This window comes from Marmota monax, unplaced genomic scaffold (genome assembly GCF_021218885.2).
Source record: "Marmota monax isolate L192 unplaced genomic scaffold, Marmota_monax_Labrador192_F-V1.1 WCK01_AAM20220418_F8-fsc00002, whole genome shotgun sequence".
Classification (NCBI taxonomy): domain Eukaryota; kingdom Metazoa; phylum Chordata; class Mammalia; order Rodentia; family Sciuridae; genus Marmota; species Marmota monax.
Window position 1 is genome coordinate 417178 of NW_026693571.1, and position 22821 is coordinate 439998.

Consider the following 22821-nt stretch of genomic DNA (forward strand, 5'->3'; position numbering starts at 1 on the left):
TAGCCATTCTATATCTCAGTTTCCAGATGAATCACTGATTTATAAATTCTAAGATTGTAGAAAAATTTAATTTTACTGTGATACGTAGTTATTTTTTAAAGAAGAAACAAAAAGGTAGCAAAAAGGAAAGAAAAAGTAAAATGAAAAATGTTAAAATTAAATATTTTTCTACATCAAAATCACCATTAGGAAAGTGAATAGACTACTCAGACAGTGAGAGAAAAGTATTCGTAACACAAGTAATTGAAAAAGAGCTCTGTGTTTTGTAAGGGTTCTGTGTTTGGGATCGGGGTCTCTGATAGCTTCATGACATGATTGGTGTTACTCTACCATTTCAGATTCTTTCCTTCTTTCTTTAGTGGCATGCTTGGTGGCTAGGAAAAATTCTGTGCAAAGACACAGGATGCCTAGCTGCTGTAGCAATGCCCTGCATGAGGAGGCTCTATGCTAGAGTCTTTTCAGACTCAACATTTATCTAAGGCACTCAGCTCTTGTGAATAAAGAAAATTTCTTATTAGACAACCACAATGTTGCACCAAGCTCTGCTGTGCCTGAACTTGTCCACAAAACAGTAACTTTAAACAATGGGCTTTCTTGAGAGCTATACAAAGCTCCTAACATGCACATCACAACTACAGTATGTAACTGAGGAATAAGCTGCATAATGCTGCTAACTCTGTAACCTGCCTAATGACACAATGAGCAATAATGTACTACTGATGCCACTGATCTAATGTAACTTATTGATTATGAATAAAGCTGTCAGCTTGGACAAGGGGCTTTTTCTAACATTCTGCTACTTTGCCTCTGCATCTTGTCTCTCTACCTCTGTGTCTCTTTTATTTTTCTTACAATGTTTGCACAGAGAATTTCTATAAATCAACAATAAAATCTAGAAAATAGAAAAAAAATGCTTCTCAATAAAGGTATTAACAGACAATAAACATAATAAAAAAGCTTGTATGCTAGACATCAGAAAAATATATATAAAAACATAATATGACATTTCTATATGCCTACTAGAAAGGCTAAAATTAACAAGAAAAAATCAAACATTAACAAGATTTTAGAGCAAGATTTTAGAACACTGATACTATTGAAAATATAAATTGGTAAAACAAATTTGAAATATTTGTCATTTTTCAAATTTGATTATCATTTTCTGTTAAATCTGATCATATGTTTGCTATACAACTAGAAATTCCACTCCCTGCTGATATCCAATAGAAAAAAATATACTTAAGTTTCTGAAGGACAGGTATAAAGATTTTCATACCAGGTCTATTAAAAACAGCCAAGTCTAGAAATAATGCAGTCATCTATATTGGAATGGAATGGATAAAGAAATGTTTGTATATGCAAATAACGGAATACTACAAAGCAATGAAAAATGAAGAAATAAACCTATACATAATAATATCTATGAAACAAAAACAGTTGAACTAAAAACTGGTAACAAATGAGTTATTTTACATGTATCTCAAAAGGAGGCAAATCTCAGATGGTATCAGAAGTGAGTAAAATAATTCTGTTTGAGGAAAACTAATGACTGTAAGGGAGTATGAGGTGGCAGTGCTCTGGTTTTGTTACCTTATTTGATCTCCCTATGAATTACACAGATGTGTACAGTTTGTCAAAATTAACTGAAGAGCCCATCTAGTATTTATTCATTTTAGATACATAAATTATAATAATAAGAAAGAAGTTCATTAGATAATATCATAACCTTTCAAGTGATAAACAATTTTAATGGTTAAAATAGTATGTTAGATGGGGTCAAATTATATGGAAAATAGAGGAAGTACATATGGAATGTAGAGGTTTACTATTTTAAATAGAGTGGTCAAAAAAAAAAAAAAAGCCTTATGAGAATACTTAATCTCTTTTTCTTACCTGTGTGGTAAAATTTTCCTGAAAATCCCAAGTTGAATGTAAAATTTCTGATTTGTTCCCGCAAAAGATTCTGAGTCTCAAGCAGGGCCTGTAATATAGAATTTTTTAAAATGTATGAGGTCAAGAATGACATTCAGACATTTTTAAAAGACATCTTCCTTTTGCAGGTATAGAATAAAACCACTTTTTTATACTTGGCCCAATTAAATGATGGAAAGTAGTTATCACTTTAAAATTAGAGAGATACTTTTAAGATTACATAAACATAAATATTTTTATCCTTTAGCTTATAATAAATCAACAAAAAATTTCAGCTAAGAAGGGGAATTTAAGTGAAAAGTTTAATCTGTGTGCAGAAAAGGAACTTGCATGTAGTATGTAAAATATGTATCTTTTATCACCCAGGGACATAGATAACGAATGTCAAAAAAATGTCACTCAATTTAAAGAAAGCTATGTAACATCGAATGAGGAAAGAAGCAAATTGTTATTTCTCAGATACATTTTTGGCCTTCAAAATGCAAGACTTTTCTATCTTAAATCTGAGAGTCCCAAAAGATGATGACTGCTATTCAAAAAAGGGTATGGGTATCATGATAAAGTAAATCTCTGATTTGTACTTTTTTTAATAAAACAAACAACAAAATGCACTATTTCTAACAAGTAAACAATTTTTGAAGTAAAGTTTTGCTCTATCTATACAATTGTGTTATATATTTATGTATTTTGTTCTATGTTTATGCTACATAAATAAATATATATGTTATATATTTATAACAGGTTGTGACTATTTAGTGTACTTTTCATTCTTGTACTTTTCTTTCTCATTATTTATATTCTATTTTTTATATTCTTCCTCTGCCTCTCTGCAACATGCACATGTGTGTGTGCAGACACACACACGAGCACACTATAGTAGTTGAGTGCTCACCTCAACTGGACAAAAAGTAGCGATGTTAGATTGGTTAAGGAGATTGGTTAACACATCTTTTACACCTGAGGAAAGTTCGGACAAATGACTTGCTCTTTTTTCACAGATAAACTTAGTGGTGGATCCTAGATTAAAGATATATATCCAAATTTTGTTCTCCTTTTACTCTATCATTCCAGATCCTTTCCTTCTTTCTTTAGTACAGGTGGGGCCATAACTAAATCTTTTTTTTTTCTGATATCAGAGTGACAAGTGGAAACCCTGCACTATCAGATTCATATTGTTTCAATCATGTTCATTATGTTTCAATCTTTGGGGATAAACAAATAATCTCTTTTTATTTGGTGATCATCTGAATAAAATGTATGATGAGTTATGTGTTAAGGGAAGGAAAAGAGCTTTTATTAAATTTAAACTCATCTGATCAATAACTGAATACCTTTCTATCACTTTATTTAAATGAACAACTTCTTTGGTGTACATAACTGAGCCATGTATTATATGGAAACAGATGACACTCAAAAATTAAAGTAGGCCTGTTAGTAGATCTGCACACCTCATTACAGGAACAAGATTGACTGATGGTCATGCCACTGGGGACACACAGGTCTTGCCCTTACCAGGGTAGGGCATGGGTTAATCATGGGAAACAAATTGGTAGGCATAATGAAGTGAGGAATGGGACCTGTAGGTGATAAACTGGAGTATGGTAAGCTGGGAGTTGCCTGGGTGAACAGTTTGAACTTCTCTATTTCTTCTGGAAGGAAGATCAGGTGAGGAATGTGAAGGTGTAAATGAAATTCCACCTCTGGTACTTATATTGCAGTTATTAAGAGGACAGGTTTAGAGGTCAGATGGCCTCAGATGGAATTCTGGATCTGTCCTTATTCTTCTTTGAGCATGTTGTTAAATAACTCTAAGAGTCAGTCTCTTCATTTATAAGGTAGGCATAGTAATAATTACCTCAAAGCTCTGTTGTGTGAATTAAATGAAATAATTCATTCATGCCCAGCAATTATTAAGTGCTGCTCTTCTGTTATTGCTGCTGATACTATTACAACTACTCATATGGTTATTATTATTAAATGATATAGGAGAATTCACATTACCTGTCCAAACTTTTTCCTTCATCTGTAAATTGGAGACAGTGATCTAACCCATGGAATACTAATACAGATTATAAGAAATAATATATAGCTGGGTGAAGTTGTGCACACCTGTAATCCCAGCCACTTAGAGGTTGAGACAGGAGGTTTACAAGTTCAAAGCCAGACTCAGCAATGGTGAGGTGCTAAGCTAAGACAGAGTCTATAAATAAAATACAAAATAGGGCTGAGGATATGGCTCAGTGGTTGAGCACCCCTGAGTTCAATCACATTTAAAAAAATAATAATAATAATAGTAATAATAATAATAATAATAATTAAAGTAAGTTGGAAAACTTTTTAAAAAGTATCATAAAATATTAGATGTTGATGCTGTAATTGTCAGAAGTATCTATCATCTGCCTACCCCTATACCTATCTACCTAACTATCCATCCATTTCATTTACTTTTTAGAACCTTTTACTCTTTATTTCATTTATTTAATTCATTTATTAAATATATTTGTTTTAGTCTTCCCCTACTCTGCCCATCCCTCTAGGCTCTTCACCTCAGGGGAACGTTCTATTTGAGTCTTCATATCTTTCTCTCCTCTTATAACTCTTATATTTCTTCTTTTCCCATATTTATCTCTTCGTTTTATTCCTTATTCCCCTTTCATTGGTTAAAATAAAGATTTGAAATACATTCTAAATAGTGCTTTGTGTTATTAAATTTTTCTACCTTAAAATTAGGTAAGGCTGACATTCTTTCTGCCTTTTATTTTTTTTTCACATTAAAGTTGAATTTGAACTTTGCTTTGTAATCTTCATTGCCTTTCTAGTGTACTTTTAATAATTTTGATAGAAAGTAAATGAATCTATCCTGTTCTTAGGCCTTAGCTGTTAAAGAATGTATAATATATTTAGGAATTAGTCCCTTCATAAACTAGAATGAATTAATTCCAATTACTGAATTAGCCCTAATTTTTCAGGTTTTATTTGGAAATTTTACACATTTACTTGATATTCTAGAAACAAATATGGAAATATTTAAAAGATATACTGAAACAGATAGCCCATACTGAAATCCCTATGTATGGTGAAGAGGAAAACCTATTTCAAGATGATATTTTATATACTTAAGCCATAATATTTCTCACATTTAAATTATTCTTATAAACCAGTTTGGGAATTTGTCTATGATAATAATATTAAATACTATATTTATCCATTATTTCCAACTATTCAAAATATGCATATCACTGGCCTGTTCAGTGCAAGAAGCTTAAGCATCAGCAATATTTTTAGGCCCTTATCCTTTTCACTAAATTCATTACTAAAATGGTTTTATTATTATTCCATTTTAAACTAAAATATTTTATTCATTACTGTAAAGAAAATGCTGTAAAATTATATAAGTGATACTTTGCTTTATTATCTAAAATAACCTGATAATGTCTAAAAGTCTAATCAAAAAAAAATAAATCAATGTTATCACACTATATTCAAACAACTCATAAATTTCCAGAGCAATCTCTGATATGCAGAGCCCCTGGGCTATGGAAAAGGGAAGTAAATAAGCTCCCCTAACGTGCACCATTTATTATTCTCCTCAGTACCAAGCAAAAACTTTAAGAATATAGATATCTACTTTGAAAACTAGTTTGACTTTTGAAAAATAATCCTTCCTTAAGATGTTTCAAAATAAATATTTAGGATAATCATTGATTTTTTTTTTTTAAATAACATATTTTCCAATGAAAAATTAAAATCATTAAAAATAAATAATAAGGATTCTAGTGAGTTCCTTCCATTTTTCAATAACTAAATAAATCCATGAATATTTCAGATATATGGAGATATGGATAAATTAAAACCATAATGCCATGTACAAATATGTATTTATATACAAATGAAGCAGAAATTTCTATAGCAGAAAATAATTCAATGTATTCTTCATAAAACAAAACTGCTTTGCAGCAAAATTTAAAATGCTTATTTGATGATTAAAAAGAAACAAGCCATAAAAAATATGAGAATTGCATTTTATATGCAACTCTCCAAATAACATTTCAAAGTTATTTTTTCAAATTTGAGTTTGTACAGTTATCCCACTAACGTCTTAATTTTTAAGTCCTCATTCTACAAAGCCAAGTACATTCCCAAACATTAAAAGATCTAGTTACAAGCAAAAGAAAGATCTAATTTAATAAAATTAATCTTTGAGAATTAAGCAAAATGGCAGTTTTGATACATTTTTGAATTTTATCTAACTTTCTTTAAGAGAATAAATATAAGAAACAGTAAATCAGTGACAAAAATCAAAATTAAATGTAATTGCAAAAACGTCATACTGAGATTTGTGTTAGTATTCATCACATGTGTGACATTCTTTGGGGGAACATCTGCTGATTTTTATATTTTTTTATTTTTCTTCCTAGATTATATTTTTACTTATTTTATTGCCTGTAAGTCAACAATCTGTGTTGGTAAGCCATATTAAAGACAGGGAAGAAATTTTATTGTCAAATAGGGTTTTTCAATAGAAAGAAAAACATTGTTTGAATACAAAATTACAATTAAGACATTTTAATTAATCACATACTACTTATTTTATCATAAATATAAATTTTTATATCTGCTAAAGCAAATAAAAGCAATTGGGCAACTTAAATTCCTGTGGGACTCCACCCATAAGTTATTTGAGTTTATTTTAGCATCTTCACTGGCCTTGAGCCAGGAAGATTTAAGTTTGGCATTACAAACTATGTTGTGGTCCCTCCCACTCAATGGATTGCCCAATGCACTTGACCTCTGTCTTTGCTTGGCTAGGGAGACAGCTTTCATAGCTCCAGAGTGGGGCGTAACCCTTTGGAAATTGGACAGCCCACCTCCTACCTTATTCAGCAAAAGAACATTCCCTGGAAAACTTTTGATGCTTCTCCCATATAAACAAAGCAGACTCGAGCTTTCACTCTCTTTCCAGTGTGGAAGCTTGATCCTGAGAGAGCTGTGCCACCCCCTTTCTAAAATTACTTCCTGTGTCCTGTGGTATCTTCACGATTTTCTCTTTCTTTCTTTTATTTCACACCAGCCCGTTAAACACAGAGGAAACTCAAATTCCACTGCCTGTGCAGGACGTGGGTGAGAAGTTCCTGTATCTATATATTTATCTGCACATAGCCCTCAGAAATATTCAAATTGAGATAATGGTAGACATTGCTTAAATAATTTAAGTGATTTCTCCTTTGTCACAAAGCTAACTAAATGCTGAACAACTGACTTGAATAAGCATTTTGGATTTCAGATCTCAAAAAACAAGAATCTTAACATTGGACACTATTATCACTGGCAAAAAAGAAACCTGGTGATATAATCCTCTAGAAGGATATAAGAGGGTCATCTTCCTTCAACTTTTAACAACTGGTTGCATTCTTAGCTTCCAAAACTTGAAGTTATACTGGAAATGGGAAGACTAGATTGGTCTGTGATACTGCAGCTGTTAGGATTCCTGAGAGGAACATATCCAATAGGATTGGCAAATATGGTTGTGAAGGCAAGCTAAAAAACTAAGAAAGTAGTGTAATTTCGTTAAAGCTTGAGAATAAAGATTTTCTGTGTCCAAGGAGGGACAAAGATGAAAATCTCAGCTCAGAGATAGTGAATTTGTTCTTCCATCTTTTAGTTAGTTATTCAGTCCATCAATGGATTGGATAATACATACCCATTCACATGGATGGTCATCTATGTTATTCAGTTCACCAGTTCAAAATTTTCTCTTTTCTAGAACTTCCCCACTGGCACTCACAAAAATCATATCTTACCAGCTGACCAGGCATCCCTCAGCCCAAACAAGTTTGTGTACAAAACTTATCAATCACATCAGCTAAACTAAAATGTTTACCCATTGGAATTTAGATGATATAACATTCATTGAGTGCACCACCTGTAGGGTTGGGCTTCAGAACACCTAAGGACTATGATGTTCTCCAGCAATCACCTTAGTCTCTATCAGATGAGGTGTAAAATTGGGAAGACTCTATCTTAAAGATTTGTTTATAGATAAAGAAAATATTGAAATATGCTGGAAACAGGTTTGATAAGATAGTGGGATATTATAATAAGATAGTGGGATATTATGATAAGATAGTGGGATATTATGAACAATTAAAGGGAAGACATCTTTACAGAAAAATAATAACCAAGAAGGCTAGGATTAACTACTCTTTGACCTAGCTACACAACTGGCATTATGTGTGAAACTAAGAAAGAAATGCAGAAAAGATTGGTAAGCTAGCAGAAAGCATAATACTTGGTCACTATCTGCTACAGTATTTAGATTCTCTTAACAAGAAACCTATACATATGGCACTTGTATTGACTTACAAATTCCTGATGATAAACATTCACTCAGCTCCCAGTTGTCCATATTCTAAATTAGAGTATTTATATTTTAAATTGTCAGAATAAACATTAAAAGGTGGAAATGTTTATTCTGGCAGCTTAAAATATGAAGACCAAAGGTGAGAGTATGTTATCTATTTTTTCCATGAATTTTCATCCAGAAACTTGTTGATTAGAATGAGATGTTTTAGAGATCGTATTCCTCCTTCTTAAATTGTTTTAGGCCTGTCCTTGCACATGACTTCACCCACATGGCATATTAAATGTGTAGCAGATTAGGAATCAGAATGATTTTAGACTCTGTCTCTGTTCTTTTTTATTTTTCTTTTATTTTTTGTGGGGGGGCATACCAGTGATTGAACTCAAGGGCACTCAGCCACTGAGCCACATCCCTTAGCCCTATTTTGTATTTTATTTAGAGACAGGGTCTCACTGAGTTGCTTAGTGCCTCAACCTTGCTGAGGATGGCTTTGAACTTGTGATCCTCCTGCCTCAGCCTCTTGAGCTGTTGGAACTACAGGTGTGTGCCACTGAGCCCGGCTCTGACTGTTCGTGACTACTGTATAAACTTGACATATTCAAAATGCTGACTAAGTTACTGAACCTTGACAAATCAGTTTCTGGAAAATAGAATAACAACATATAGATCACAGGTTCAATATGAAAATCACACGCAAAATGTATATATGTCCCCCAAATCAAAAACCTTTTTAGCACGTGGAAACTGAGTTCTAGAGTTCTAGCTCTAGGACTGGAATCCACTGTCCTTTCTTCAACCAATTTTACAAAATTCTTTTTGTCCTGTCATGTAACTCCATCTCCCATTTCTTCCTATACCCATGTGAAAATTATAAAGAAAAAAAGGCATCTAAAATTTTAAATTATATTTCAAATTGATCTTTAGCTCTTTGGTTGTTGTCTAATCAACACTAAAGATGAGGATTATCCAAGCAGCTGCATTACAGTAACCATTAAAGGACTTGTATTTCTTCTTAAGACAGTGAATTAGTTTTGTTCCACCACAATGTTCATGTATTTTGTTGTTTGTATTGTATTAAAAGATTAAGGGCAAAGGTTTTGTAAAAGCTAAGGAAAGAATGTTAATAGTAAATTTGAATTATTTCTGTTATATATATTTAGTTTGTCTAGAATATACATTATGAATAAACTTTAAATTATATAGTGAGGAATGATTTTCCTAAAACATTTGTTGAACTGAAATTGGCAAATAATGATACGTGAAAAGGAAACAGAAAACTAGTAAGTGCTATTCTAAGTATTTGCTATACATATTTTATTTACTTATTATTGATATACTTAAATAGTCAAAATACTAATGTACTCTTAAAAACATGTAAAATTAGTTCATAATTTCTTACAATACAGTATCTTTAAGAAACTATTAGTCACATCTCATTCGTTCAGTTATGTAGAAAAAATATTTTATGTGTTATCATGAAAATAATGTCAGTATTATTTAATGTTGATACAATTTAAAATACTTGCTTTTGCAGAAAAAGAGAAAAAAGAAGCAGAAATATGGGATCCAATATGGGAAAAAAAACAGAGTATCATCATTTGCCATTATTCTAATGCAAGTCATGTCCTTTAACATTTGGGAACCATGTAAGTAGCAAATCTATTCTGCTCAAGAAGTAAAAGTGCTAAATATATACACATGTGCATACACACACACACACACACAAAAAAAAAAAAAATCCTGAGCCATCTACATCCAGAAGAGTTTGTTCTATACATTAAAAGTGAGGTAAGGTTTAAGCTTGACTATAAAATCTATGGAGTAGTAATTATGGCTATGTCCCCAAATGTCTGAATCCCCAAAGCCCCATATAATGGCAGGATCAGAAGGGAACAAGTAAATATCTCTTGAATATGAATATGAATAAATTTCTAACTGATCTCATGATGCAATAAAATCATAAAGATTTGAAAATGAAATGAATATTGTACATTATGTATTTTTAACATTTTTTTACAATCTTATTTTATAAACTATTTTGAATTGGTAGAAATTTCAATATAATTCAAATTGAAAAACAGTAATTATAAAACATTTTATTTAAAAATATTCTGAAACAGCATGTCTTATTTCAATGCTTCTCCAACTACTGGGAAAATCATCTGGGAATCTTAATAAAATACAGATTTTGGGATTCTAACTCAGAGATTCTGTGTAATAATGCTTAAGCAAGACAAAAGCCTTCAGAGTGTTTTTAATATGTGACATTATAGCACATTCTAAGATTCACTGACCTGTTCCTTGATTTCAAGTAGTTCGAGACACCAGTTTCTAATTACTTATTTATAGGCCTATTTTCCCTTTAGTGTATGAAGTATTTGATGTCTACTGCTTTGGATAGTTCCCAGTACAAAGTAGATATGAGCTAGTCAATAACTCCATGGACCACATAGATAAGGAGTACTATGAATTCTCAAATCACAAATACTGTAGGAAAAACTAGAATATGTAAGGATTATCAGAATTCAGTAGAGGTCTTAGAAACTGTCTTGGCTCAAAAGTGCTCCATAATTTTTAACTTCACATGTCAACTGAATGGGACATGGATTACTTATATATTTGGTCAAACAATATCTTGGGTATGTCTGAAAATGTGTTTTGGGAGATTAACAGTAGAATTGATAGGCTGAGTAATGTTGATTGCCCGTACTAACATGAATAGACCATATTCAATAAGTTAAAGGCATGAACAAAATAAAAATTCTGACTATCTTGGAAATAAGTGGGAATTCTTTCTGCCTGATGCCTTGAGCTGGGACATGGGTCTCTATCTGCCTTGAAACTCAAACTGAAACATGAATTCTTGAGTTTCATGTCAGCTGGGCATCAGGCTGGATCATACATCATCAGTTCTCCTATTTCTCAGGCTTTCAAAATCGGACAAGAACTAAATTGTTGACTTCCAAGTACAGCTTTTGTTTTCTAAACTTCCATAAGATTGGAAACAAATTTATAACAAATCCTTCTTCCTATCTATGGATTGTGCAATTGATTGATCAATCAAAACTCATGTATGTGTCAGGGTTCTCCTGTAAAATGGAATCAATAGGAGATTTTCTATGCATGTACCTACCTACATATCTTTCTATCTCTATATCCATATCTACATCTATCACAGCTAGAGAAGTTTGGGTTAGAAATTATGTAACATTGCATTGTGGCCACTAAAATTTCTCTTTATGTATTTATTCATTTTCTTTTCCTTAATTAAAAAAAAAAAAACTCCCTTTCAGTGAGTTGTGAAAATCAGATACCAACTTACCACTTTAGGTAATGTATAATAAACTAGGGTAAAGAGATCCAACCTAGTGAAGATAAGGTGTGAGGATGCAATCACTTATAAAGTACAGAGGTAGTTTAAGAATTATAGCATCATGGAACTATGAAATGGTTCAGTAATGTGAAAACAGTTGAGTGGTGGTTCCTCAAAAAGATAAACAGAATTACCACATGATTCAGCAGTTCCACTTGTAGGTATACACCCCAAATAACTGAAAACATTGTTCAGATAAATAGTTGTACACAAATGTTCATGGTAGTATTATTCATGATAGCAAAAAGGTGAAAACAATCGATGAACAAATAGTGGAATTTACATATGATGATATATTATTCAGTCATTAAAAGAAATGGTGGGACTGGAGGTGTGGCTCAGTGGTAGGGCACTTGCCTAGCATGTGTGAGGCACTGGGTTCAATTCTCAGCACCACATACAAATACATAAAAAAATAAAGGTCTATTGACAACTAAAAAATATTTATTAAAAAAAAAGAAAGAAATGGTACTGCTACATCTTACTACATGGGTGAATTCCAAAAATTTATGCTAAGTTAAAGAAACCAGACATAAAAGGTCACATAGCATCTGATGGCATTTCCAATGTACTATATGAATGAAATATGTAAATACATAGAAACAGGTATTGTACTATTTACAGGGTAGGGGAAAATTAGTTGTGACTATTAAATGGGTGTGAGGTTACTTATGAGGTGATGAGAATGTTGGACTAGACAGAGGTGGTATTTGAACTTTATGCATGCATGCATTACTAAATGCCACTGAGGTTTTTTTTTTTTTTTACTATAAAATTATAAAGTTTATGTTAAGTAAATTTCACCTTAATAAAGAAATTTTTAAAATCAGAGTGCACAACTGTGAGTACTGTTGTCCTCATTTTTTTCCCTAAATTTTAAGGGCACTGTATGAGTTATCCTAACAAACTTATTTCCAATAGGTGTCCCATATCCTTCACACTGGCTTTAAACAAAACTTCTCAGAAGTGGTATAAAGTCAAACACATCATGAACTTTTGGGAAAAAGTGACAATAGATGTTCAGCAATCTTTGCACTATTTAGCCTCCACCTTATGCCTTATTGCCTTATCTTCTTTTATTCTCGTTCATACTCAACTCTGCACATGGTTGCCTTTGTGTGATTTCTGGAACATTTCAACTTTGTTCTCACCCCCAGGTCTTTATTCTTGATGTTTCATCTTAAAAGCCTTTTCCATATATTCAGTGATTTACTTACTCTTTCAGGGCTTTGATTAAATAAAATCTTTTTGGTGAGGCATTCCTTGAGCACCTTCTTTTCTTTTTCTTTTTTTTTCTATTTGCATTTTAAGCAAAAAATAATCCCCCAGATTAATTAAAATATTAATTGACAAATTTAAATTTCACATATTTAACTATAAGGGATATCATGTTTTGATTTATTCATTATGAAATGGTTAAATCAACTTAATTAATATATCTATTACAAATTTGATTTTTAATATTCTTTTTTTAAGAGAGAGAGAGAGAGAGAAACTTTTTTAATATTTATTTTTTAGTTTTCAGCAGACACAACATCTTTGTTTGTATATGGTGCTGAGGATAGAACCCGGGCCGCACGCACACCAGGCAAGCGCGCTACCGCTTGGGCCACATCCCCAGCCCTGATTTTTAATATTCTTGTGATCATCCTCTTTTAAGTAAGTAGATGCCCTGCCTATAACTCCACATATGGTTTTGTTGCTTTAGTTCTTCATAGAATTCAATTATTTTATTATTACTATTGGTGTATAGATACTCCTTAACTTAGTGATATACTAGTGATCACTTAGTGATGTACTGGCAAATCAATTTTAAGTTGGAAATAACATGAGTAAAAAAAGTATTTAGTACAGTAACTTACCAAACACCATAGCTTAGCCTAGTTTACCTTAAGAGTGCTCATAACACAGTTGGACAAAACAATCTAACACAAAGTATGTTTTATAATAAAGTACTCAACTTCTCAGGCAATTTATTGAATGTTATCCTAAACATAAAAAAGAACTTGTTTTGGCCCTGTGGTTTCAGAGTTTCAGTCCAATGGTCATCAGACACCATTGCTCTGGGCCAAAGGATGTGGCAGAGAAATCCCCATCTGTTTTAGATGGGAGCCCTTGCTTTAGTGAAATTAAGATTCACACAAAACTGAAATTCATAAATGCTTACAAATATATAAAGTATGGTTTGGTCTAATGAAGAACATCCCTCTAATATGCTTTAGATTAGATTTTGGATCCTGTTTTGGAGGGACTGAAATGCTTTATAATTTTCTCTGATGCAGGTTGAAGAAAAGGCACAAGTCTATAATTTGCCTAGCAACTTTATTCCACTAGAACCTAACTGAAGATACAGAAATAAGCAAAAAGGCTATGATATCAATAGAGTTGTTAGGAAGCAAATAGTAAAGCTGAATTTTGCCATGGTCTGAATACACAACCCAAATTCATATATTGGAATGTGGTCACCAGTGTGATAATAATAATAGGTGGGTCCTTTTGGAGTAGTTATGTCATAAAAGCAGAGCTCTCACGGATGCGATTAGTGTCCTTTTCTGTCCCTTAACATGTAAAGACATAACATTCATCTCCTTCATAGGAGGTAGCATCAAAGTTTCATCTTGGAACTAGAGAAACCTGGCCCTCACCAAACACCAAATGTGCTGATGTCTTGATTTGGGATATTTCAGTCTCTAGAATAGGGAGAAAAATTATATTATTTGCAAATTGCTTATACAGCATTTTGTTGTAATGGCACAAATGCACCAATACAAATTTATTTTTAAAAAAGAGTTCCATCCTCTCACTTGAAATCACTTTATTTTTTGTATAGTTCTAATAAGATTTGTGACCTAGATTCTAAGAACGTAACAGACTACATAATACAAATTATGAGCCTATAGAAAGCAGTTGCAGGGCAATATGCTAAAGAGCATAATGGAAGAGTTAGGCAGAAAAAGTATAAATCCGCATAAAAATTAAATGCACATACAAATTAAGGTGGAAGAAAATGACCTAATACATCACGATAGCCTCTGAGGCTTCACTATAATGCAATCACTGATGTTCAATAGTAATGAACATGATAAAGTTCATAAATTAAAAATGTGCCATTACATTAATAAATCAACTCATTAATTAAATATACATTTATTGAGTATCTATTATGCATTATATCTTACATCTGTTGCTAGGATAATTAAATTAATCCCATCACTCAGTGATAGGAAAGTTTGAGAAGAAAATGAGATATTACCTGGGGAAAGTGGTTTTTTTTTTACACTGTAAAGCACTAAACAAAAATACTATTAAAATATAAGGTCAGTTTTTTTTGGAAAATGATCATATTTTAAAAGTCTAATATCACTCTTGAATAAATTATAGGTAAGTCAAATGGCTTCTTTTCATACTGAGACTAACTCATAAAACACTTGAAAAATTACTTATGCTTGACAAATATACCTCAGGAGAAACAACTCATTTCTTCCAAAATTTTTGTTCCTTTTGAGTGAAGGAAATTATCAAAGTTTCCAAATATGTAATGAGATCAATGTGAGCCAGAAATAATGTTTGTAGATTTTATGTTTATTTGTTAATAAAAATTAGAAGTGTCTTAGAACTGTTCTTGTAGCCTATGTGATTTTAAGCTTCTATTATAAATAGAAAGGAATTCATTTTTTTGTTTAATTAAAGGTCAAAAAAATCCAACCCAATTAATTCAGAGTTAAAAAGCCCCTGCCTCCTGACTTCATATTCACTCCCATAAGCTTTGATAAGACTGACAATCTATTACATTTGACAGTGAGTTTCAAATATTTATAAAAGGCTGAATGTATTTCCCAAAGTAGAACCAAACCTTAAATTATATTTGCCCTCAAAATTTAACTTACTCTTTAACATATATGACCTTCACCTCTGTGAAAAACAGCCTGGAAGGCAGATTCACTCAAAATTTTGAGGCATTCAGGTGTAGGCATAGGTGTAAGGGTTCTCATTCCTAATGGAGAACCATCAAGTGCTGTCAGACAATGTCATGAGCATAAAATGTTTCTTTCCCTAGGCTGCTAAGTAGACTGAGAATATATCATTGTTTCATTCATTCATGGTGTCTGGCATCCTGTGAGGCTCCAGAACTCTGTGCATAAGGAGATATGCTTGATTTGTGTTCCTTTGACTAAATTTTCTATTATAGTTATCACCTCAGCTACAAACTTGTTCTCAAAGTTTCTTTTCAACTGCCCAAAATCAATAGAGTATTCTTCCTTATACAAAACATCCCATTCCTAAATATCACAGTTTCTAAGTATCCTGTCAAAGACCCCTTACTTGAGAAGAAATTTATACATGAAAATACAAACACATGCCAGATGTTGAAGTATAATTAGTATGCACAGTTCATATAAACACAGGTGAAACATAAAACAGAACTTCAAAGTTTTAATCATTTAAATAATTGAACAGAATATATAAGCTCACATTTGTTTACTTTGTGACTTCAGACCATTCTCAGTATTTCTCCTAATAATAAGTTGAAGGCTTCATTTACATTTTGAGTTATAATAGGGAAGGTGATTCTAAATCTGGGAAAGACATGTTATTTGAATCAAGTCACCAGTCATTTGCTCTCAGTGACCCAATTTAGAATTTTGAAAATGACCTTTTGGCTTATGCAGAGGGAGGAGTCTTAGCTACTTTAGATATGATCCAGGATGACACCTAATTTCTTTATAAAAGAACTTCAAATAAAACTAAATTAAAATGTAGTCAATGATGTTATTGTTCAAATGTCTAAAAAAAACACTGAAAAACTCTATATTCCATTAATAAAGAAGAGAAGATTTACAAATCAAATTATTGGATTTGTTTCCAAAAACATATCTTTAGCAGTTCATTTTTATCCATGTCTATGTTTTGTATAGAGCAATGATCTAGAGAAAGACAATATTGGTTAAGAAACTTTCAGAGAGATCCAACATGGCGGCGGGCTGAGAGGCAGCGCTTTCAATACCCCCTCAGTGATGGGGTCAGAAAGACGCATAGATACACTTAGATTCTACTTGTGGAGAATCTCCTAGCAAAATTCCACTGAAGAGAGACCGTCCGGGAGTTACTAGGATTTTTGGAAGTGACAGTTTGCCCCAGACAGAGTGAATTCCCGCCACGAGACACAGAGGTCCAGATCTGCCAGCCGCTGTCCGCGCACCGTGGCGCGGCCGCCCGCCCGCGCACCGGCAGCCACTGTGACTGGGTGGCTAGCCGCCGAGACGCAGCTTGGCAGGAAGAGGTCTTTAGCCAAGCCTTCATGAAATAGCAAGCCGGGAGCTGAGGCCAACTGGGGACAAACCAGTCCCACACCTCCCTTCCGACACTCCGGCAAGGAACCTGGGGCAGGCCATAGCAGAGAGGTGACGTCATCGGAGTTCGGCCAACGGAATTCCTTCCCAGTGAAATCCACTTTAGCAGGTGTGTGACTCCCACCCCATCCAGATACAAGCAGCCAGGAAACCGCAGGGATCTCTCCGGGGGCGTGTCTGTAGGGAAGCAGAGGGGATCCCCAACCCCCAACCCCCCATATCACCAGCGGCGACTCCCAAGGTCTTAGCCGCCAGTTTACCACAGCACTAGGGCTTAAATGGGACGCACTGTGGGGCTGCAAGTGTAACTAGATCTCTGGGGAACCGCTTCTAGTGAACAGGACCTGGCTGGCTGGCTGACAGGAGGAAGGGGGGGAAGGGCTGGAGAAGTGAAACAGCTCTGGACTGACGAGACTGAGAGTCTTCCAGGAGCCGCCTTACAGGGATTGCTATCTGCACGCAGAGGGCAGAAGCTCCGCTCAGAGGGCATAGCTCCACCTACTGGAAGAGAAGAAAATGGATCTCTAAGACTTCATTTTTTTTTCCTCTTCTCTCTCTGTTCCTTTCTCCCCTTTTCCTTCTTTCTTTCTTTCCCGTTTCAAGTTTTATTGTTCTTTTCATTCTCCTCTAATCTATCTCTCTCTCCTTCTTTCTTTTTAAGAGCACCTTCCTTCCCCTACCCCCCAACTTTCATCCCAAGCATTACGTCTTCCATCATGTGTAATTGTCTAAATGCAAATAGGTGAATGTTTCGAGGCTGTCCATAGGGCTCCTAAATACCTAGCTACTACCAACACTGTGATCCAATCACCTGTTAGTATCCCCCTTCAGTAGAGCAATCTTCTAAAGTAGCCATGACATACTAACCCTCATACCATCATAGCACCTAACCTAAACATAAAGTCCTAAGAACAAACAACAAATCACTATATGCATACAGAACCCAGAAGCCTTTTATGAATTGAATGAATCAGCTTTAAAGTACAATAAAGCCCAACATTTCTAGGTATAATCTCCCACCACAAAGGAGAGACAACAGAGACATACAAAACAAAAAAAATTATAGGAGAAAGCACGTACACAGCAGTCAAACAGAGCTGGAAAGTAACATGAACAACAGGAAAAAACAAGGAAAAAATGGATTACAAACAATGCAGGATAACTTAAATCTACAGGAGGACCTAGAAGCATCAGAAACATGGACAGGGAAAGAACTCAAGGCATACCTAACTCATATGGAACGGAATATTAGAGAAGACATGAGACAGCAAGTCCAAGCAATGAAAGTATATTTTGAAAACAAATTAAACAAACAAATTCAAACTCCAAAGAACGAGCTTTACCAGGAGATAGAGATTTAAAAAAAAAAAACAACCAGTAATCCTAGAAATGCAGGAAACCATAAACCAAATTAAAAACTCTAACGAGAATATTACAAATAGACTAGATCAAGTAGAAATCAGAACATCAGATAATGAAGACAAAGTTTATCAACTTGAAAAGAATATAGTCAACAAAGAAAGGATGCTTAAATCTCACAAGCAATCTATCCAAGAGTTATGGGATATCATAAAAAAAACCAAACTTGAGAGTCATTGGGATAGAAAAGGTATAGAGGTTCAAACCAAAGGAATGGACAACCTATTAAATGAAATAATCCTAGAAAACTTCCCAGAGATGAAAGATGGAATGGATTGCCAAATCCTGGAAGTCGACAGGACACCAAACATTCAAAACCGTAATAGACTAACTCCAAGACATATAATTATGAAGATAGCCAACATACAGAACAAGGAGAGAATATTAAAAGCTACGAGAGAAAGGAGGCAGATTACATTCAGGGGTAAACCAATTAGGTTAACAACTGCAATGTTCATAAAACAAACTCTCCTCAAGTTCAAGAGTAAAACAGACCACAACACAATAATTATGGGTGACTTCAACACACTGCTCTCGCCATTAGACAGATCCTCTAGAAAAAAGCTGAATAAAGAAACTATAGAATTCAATAACGCAATCAATAACCTAGACTTAACCGACATATATAGAATATATCAACAATCATCAAGTGGATACATGTTCTTCTCAGCAGCACATGGATCCTACTCAAAGATGGACCATGTATTATGCCATAGGGCAACTATCAGTAAATATAAAGGTGTGGAGATAATACCATGCACCATATCTGATCATAATGGAATGAAACTGGAAATCAATGATAAAAGAAGGAAGGAAAAATCCTGCATCACCTGGAAAATGAACAATATGTTACTAAATGATCAATGGGTTACAGAAGACATAAAGGAGGAAATAAAAAAATTCTTAGAGATAAACGACAATAGAGACACAACATACCAGAATCTATGGGACACAATGAAAGCAGTTTTAAGAGAAAAATTCATTTGCTGGAGTTCATTCCTCAAAAAAAGAAAAAACCAACAAATAAATGAACTCACACTACATCTTAAAACCCTAGAAAAGGAAGAGCAAAACAACAGTAAATGTAGTAGAAGACAATAAATAATTAAAATCAGAGCGGAAATCAACAAAATTGAAATAAAAAAAAACATTAAAAAAATTGATAAAACTAAAAGTTGGTTCTTTGAAAAAATAAATAAGATCGACAGACCCTTAGCCATGCTAACGAATAGAAGAAGAGAGAGAACTCAAATTACTAACATACGGGATGAAAAAGGCAATATCACAACAGACACTACAGAAATACAGAAGATAATTAGAAAGTATTTTGAAACCCTATATTCCAAAAAAATAGAAGATAGCGAAGATATCGATAAATTTCTTAAGTCATATGATTTGCCCAGATTGAGTCAGGAAGATACACACAATTTAAACAGACCAATAACAAAGGAGGAATTGAAGAAGCCATCAAAAGACTACCAACCAAGAAAAGCCCTGGACCGGATGGGTATACAGCGGAGTTTTACAAAACCTTCAAAGAAGAATTAATACCAATACTTTTCAAGCTATTTCAAGAAATAGAAAAAGAAGAAGCTCTTCCAAATTCATTCTATGAGGCCAACATCACCCTGATCCCGAAACCAGACAAAGACACTTCAAAGAAAGAAAACTACAGACCAATATCTCTAATGAACTTAGATGCAAAAATTCTCAATAAAATCCTGGCGAATCGAATACAAAAGCATATCACAAAAATTGTGCACCATGATCAAGTAGGATTCATCCCTGGGATGCAAGGCTGGTTCAATATACGGAAATCAATAAATGTTATTCACCACATCAATAGACTTAAAGATAAGAACCATATTATCATCTCGATAGATGCAGAAAAAGCATTTGACAAAGTACAGCATCCCTTTATGTTCAAAACACTAGAAAAACTAGGGATAACAGGAACTCACCTCAACATTGTAAAAGCTATATATGCTAAGCCTCAGACTAGCATCATTCTAAATGGAGAAAAACTGAAGGCATTCCCTCTAAAATCTGGAACAAGACAGGGATGCCCTCTCTCACCACTTCTATTCAATTTAGTTCTTGAAATACTAGCTAGAGCAATTAGACAGACAAAAGAAATTAAAGGCAAAAAATAGGAAAAGAAGAACTTAAATTATCACTATTTGTGCATGATATGATAATATATCTAACAGACCCAAAAGGGTCTACAAAGAAACTACTAGAGCTAATAAGTGACTAGAGTTAATGAATGAATTCAGCAAAGTGGCAGGATATAAAATCAACATGCATAAATCAAAGGCATTCCTGTATATCAGCAACAAAACTTCTGAAATGGAAATGAAGAAAACCACTCCATTCACAATATCCTCAAAAAAAAATAAAATACTTGGGAATCAACCTAACAAAAGAGGTGAAAGAATTATACAATGAAAACTACAGAACCCTAAAGAGAGAGATAGAAGAAGATCTTAGAAGATGGAAAAATGTACCCTGTTCATGGATAGGCAGAACTAACATCATCAAAATGGCGATATTACCCAAAGTTCTCTACAGGTTTAATGCTATGCCAATCAAAATCCCAACGGCATTTCTTGTAGAAATAGAGAAAGCAATCATGAAATTCATATGGAAAAACAAAAGACCCAGAATAGCAAAAGCAATTCTAAGCAGGAAGTGTGAATCAGGAGGTATAGCGATACCAGATTTCAAACTGTACTACAGAGCAATAGTAACAAAAACAGCATGGTACTGGTACCAAAACAGGCGGATGGACCAATGGTACAGAATAGAGGACACAGAGACCAATCCAAAAAATTACAACTTTCTTATATTTGATAAAGGGGCTAAAAGCATGCAATGGAGGAAGGATAGCATCTTCAACAAATGGTGCTGGGAAAACTGGAAATCCATATGCAACAAAATGAAACTGAATCCCTTTCTCTCGCCATGCACAAAAGTTAACTCAAAATGGATCAAAGAGCTTGATATCAACTCAGAGACTCTGCATCTGATAGAAGAAAAGTTGGCTACGATCTACATATTGTGGGATCCGGCTCCAAATTCCTTAATAGGACCACCCATAGCAGAAGAGTTAATAACTAAAATCAACAAATTGGACTTACTCAAACTAAAAAGTTTTTTTCTCAGCAAGAGAAACAATAAGAGAGGTAAATAGGGAGCCTACATTCTGGGAACAAATTTTTACCCCTCACACTTCAGATAGAGCCCTAATATCCAGAGTATACAAAGAACTCAAAAAATTAAACAATAAGATAACAAATAGCCCAATCAACAAATGGGCCAAAGACCTGAACAGACACTTCTCAGAGGATGACATACAATCAATCCATAAGTACATGAAAAAATGCTCACCATCTCTAGCAGTCAGATAAATGCAATCAAAACCACCCTAAGATACCATCTCACTCCAGTAAATTAGCAGCCATTATGAAGGCAAACAACAACAAGTGCTGGAGAGGATGTGGGGGAAAGGGTACACTTGTACATTGCTGGTGAGACTGCAAATTGGTGCAGCCAATTTGGAAAGCAGTATGGAGATTCCTGGGAAAGCTGGGAATGGAACCACCATTTGACCCAGCTTTTGCCCTTCTCGGACTATTCCCTGAAGACCTTAAAAGAGCGTACTACAGGGATACTGCCACAACGATGTTCATAGCAGCACAATTCACAATAGCTAGACTGTGGAACCAACCTAGATGCCCTTCAATAGATGAACGTATAAAAAAAATGTGGCATTTATACACAATGGAGTATTACGCAGCACCAAAAAATGACAAAATCATGGAATTTGCAGGGAAATGGATGGCATTAGAGCAGATTATGCTAAGTGAAGCTAGCCAATCTTTAAAATCAAATGTCAAACATCTTCTTTTATTTAAGGAGAACAACTAAGAACTGAGCAGGGAGGAAGAGCATGAGGAAAAGATTAACATTAAACAGAGACGAGCGGTGGGAGGGAAAGGGAGAGAGAAGGGAAATTGCATGGAAACGGAAGGAAACCCTCAATGTTATAAGAAAGCACATATAAAAGGTTGTGAGGGTAAAGGGGGGGGGGGAACAAGGGAGAGAACTGAACAACAACAGATGAGGTAGAGAGGGAAGATGGGAGGGGAGGGGAGGGGCGATAGTAGGGGATAGGAAAGGCAGCAGAATACAACAGTCACAAATATGGTATTATGTAAAAATGTGAATGTGTAACTGATATGATTCTGCAATTTGTATTTGGGGTAAAAAAAGGCATTTCATAGCTCACTTGAATCAAACGTATGAAAGATGATATGTCATGAGCTTTGTAATGTTTTGAACAATCAATAAAAAAAAGAAAAAAAAAGAAACTTTAAGGCTTT

At 34.0% G+C, this 22821-nt stretch overlaps 1 protein-coding gene across 2 annotated transcripts in view; it reads right to left on the minus strand.

Moving 5' to 3' along the window:
* Nucleotides 1-22821, minus strand: part of LOC124102602 (bifunctional heparan sulfate N-deacetylase/N-sulfotransferase 3) — a 171628-nt gene that overhangs the window by 105534 nt on the left and 43273 nt on the right. For both annotated transcript variants that reach the window (XM_058583739.1, XM_046459054.2), the window contains exon 3: nt 1894-1981. In XM_058583739.1, the coding sequence (XP_058439722.1) occupies nt 1894-1981 (88 nt within the window). The remainder of the gene's footprint in view (nt 1-1893; nt 1982-22821) is intronic.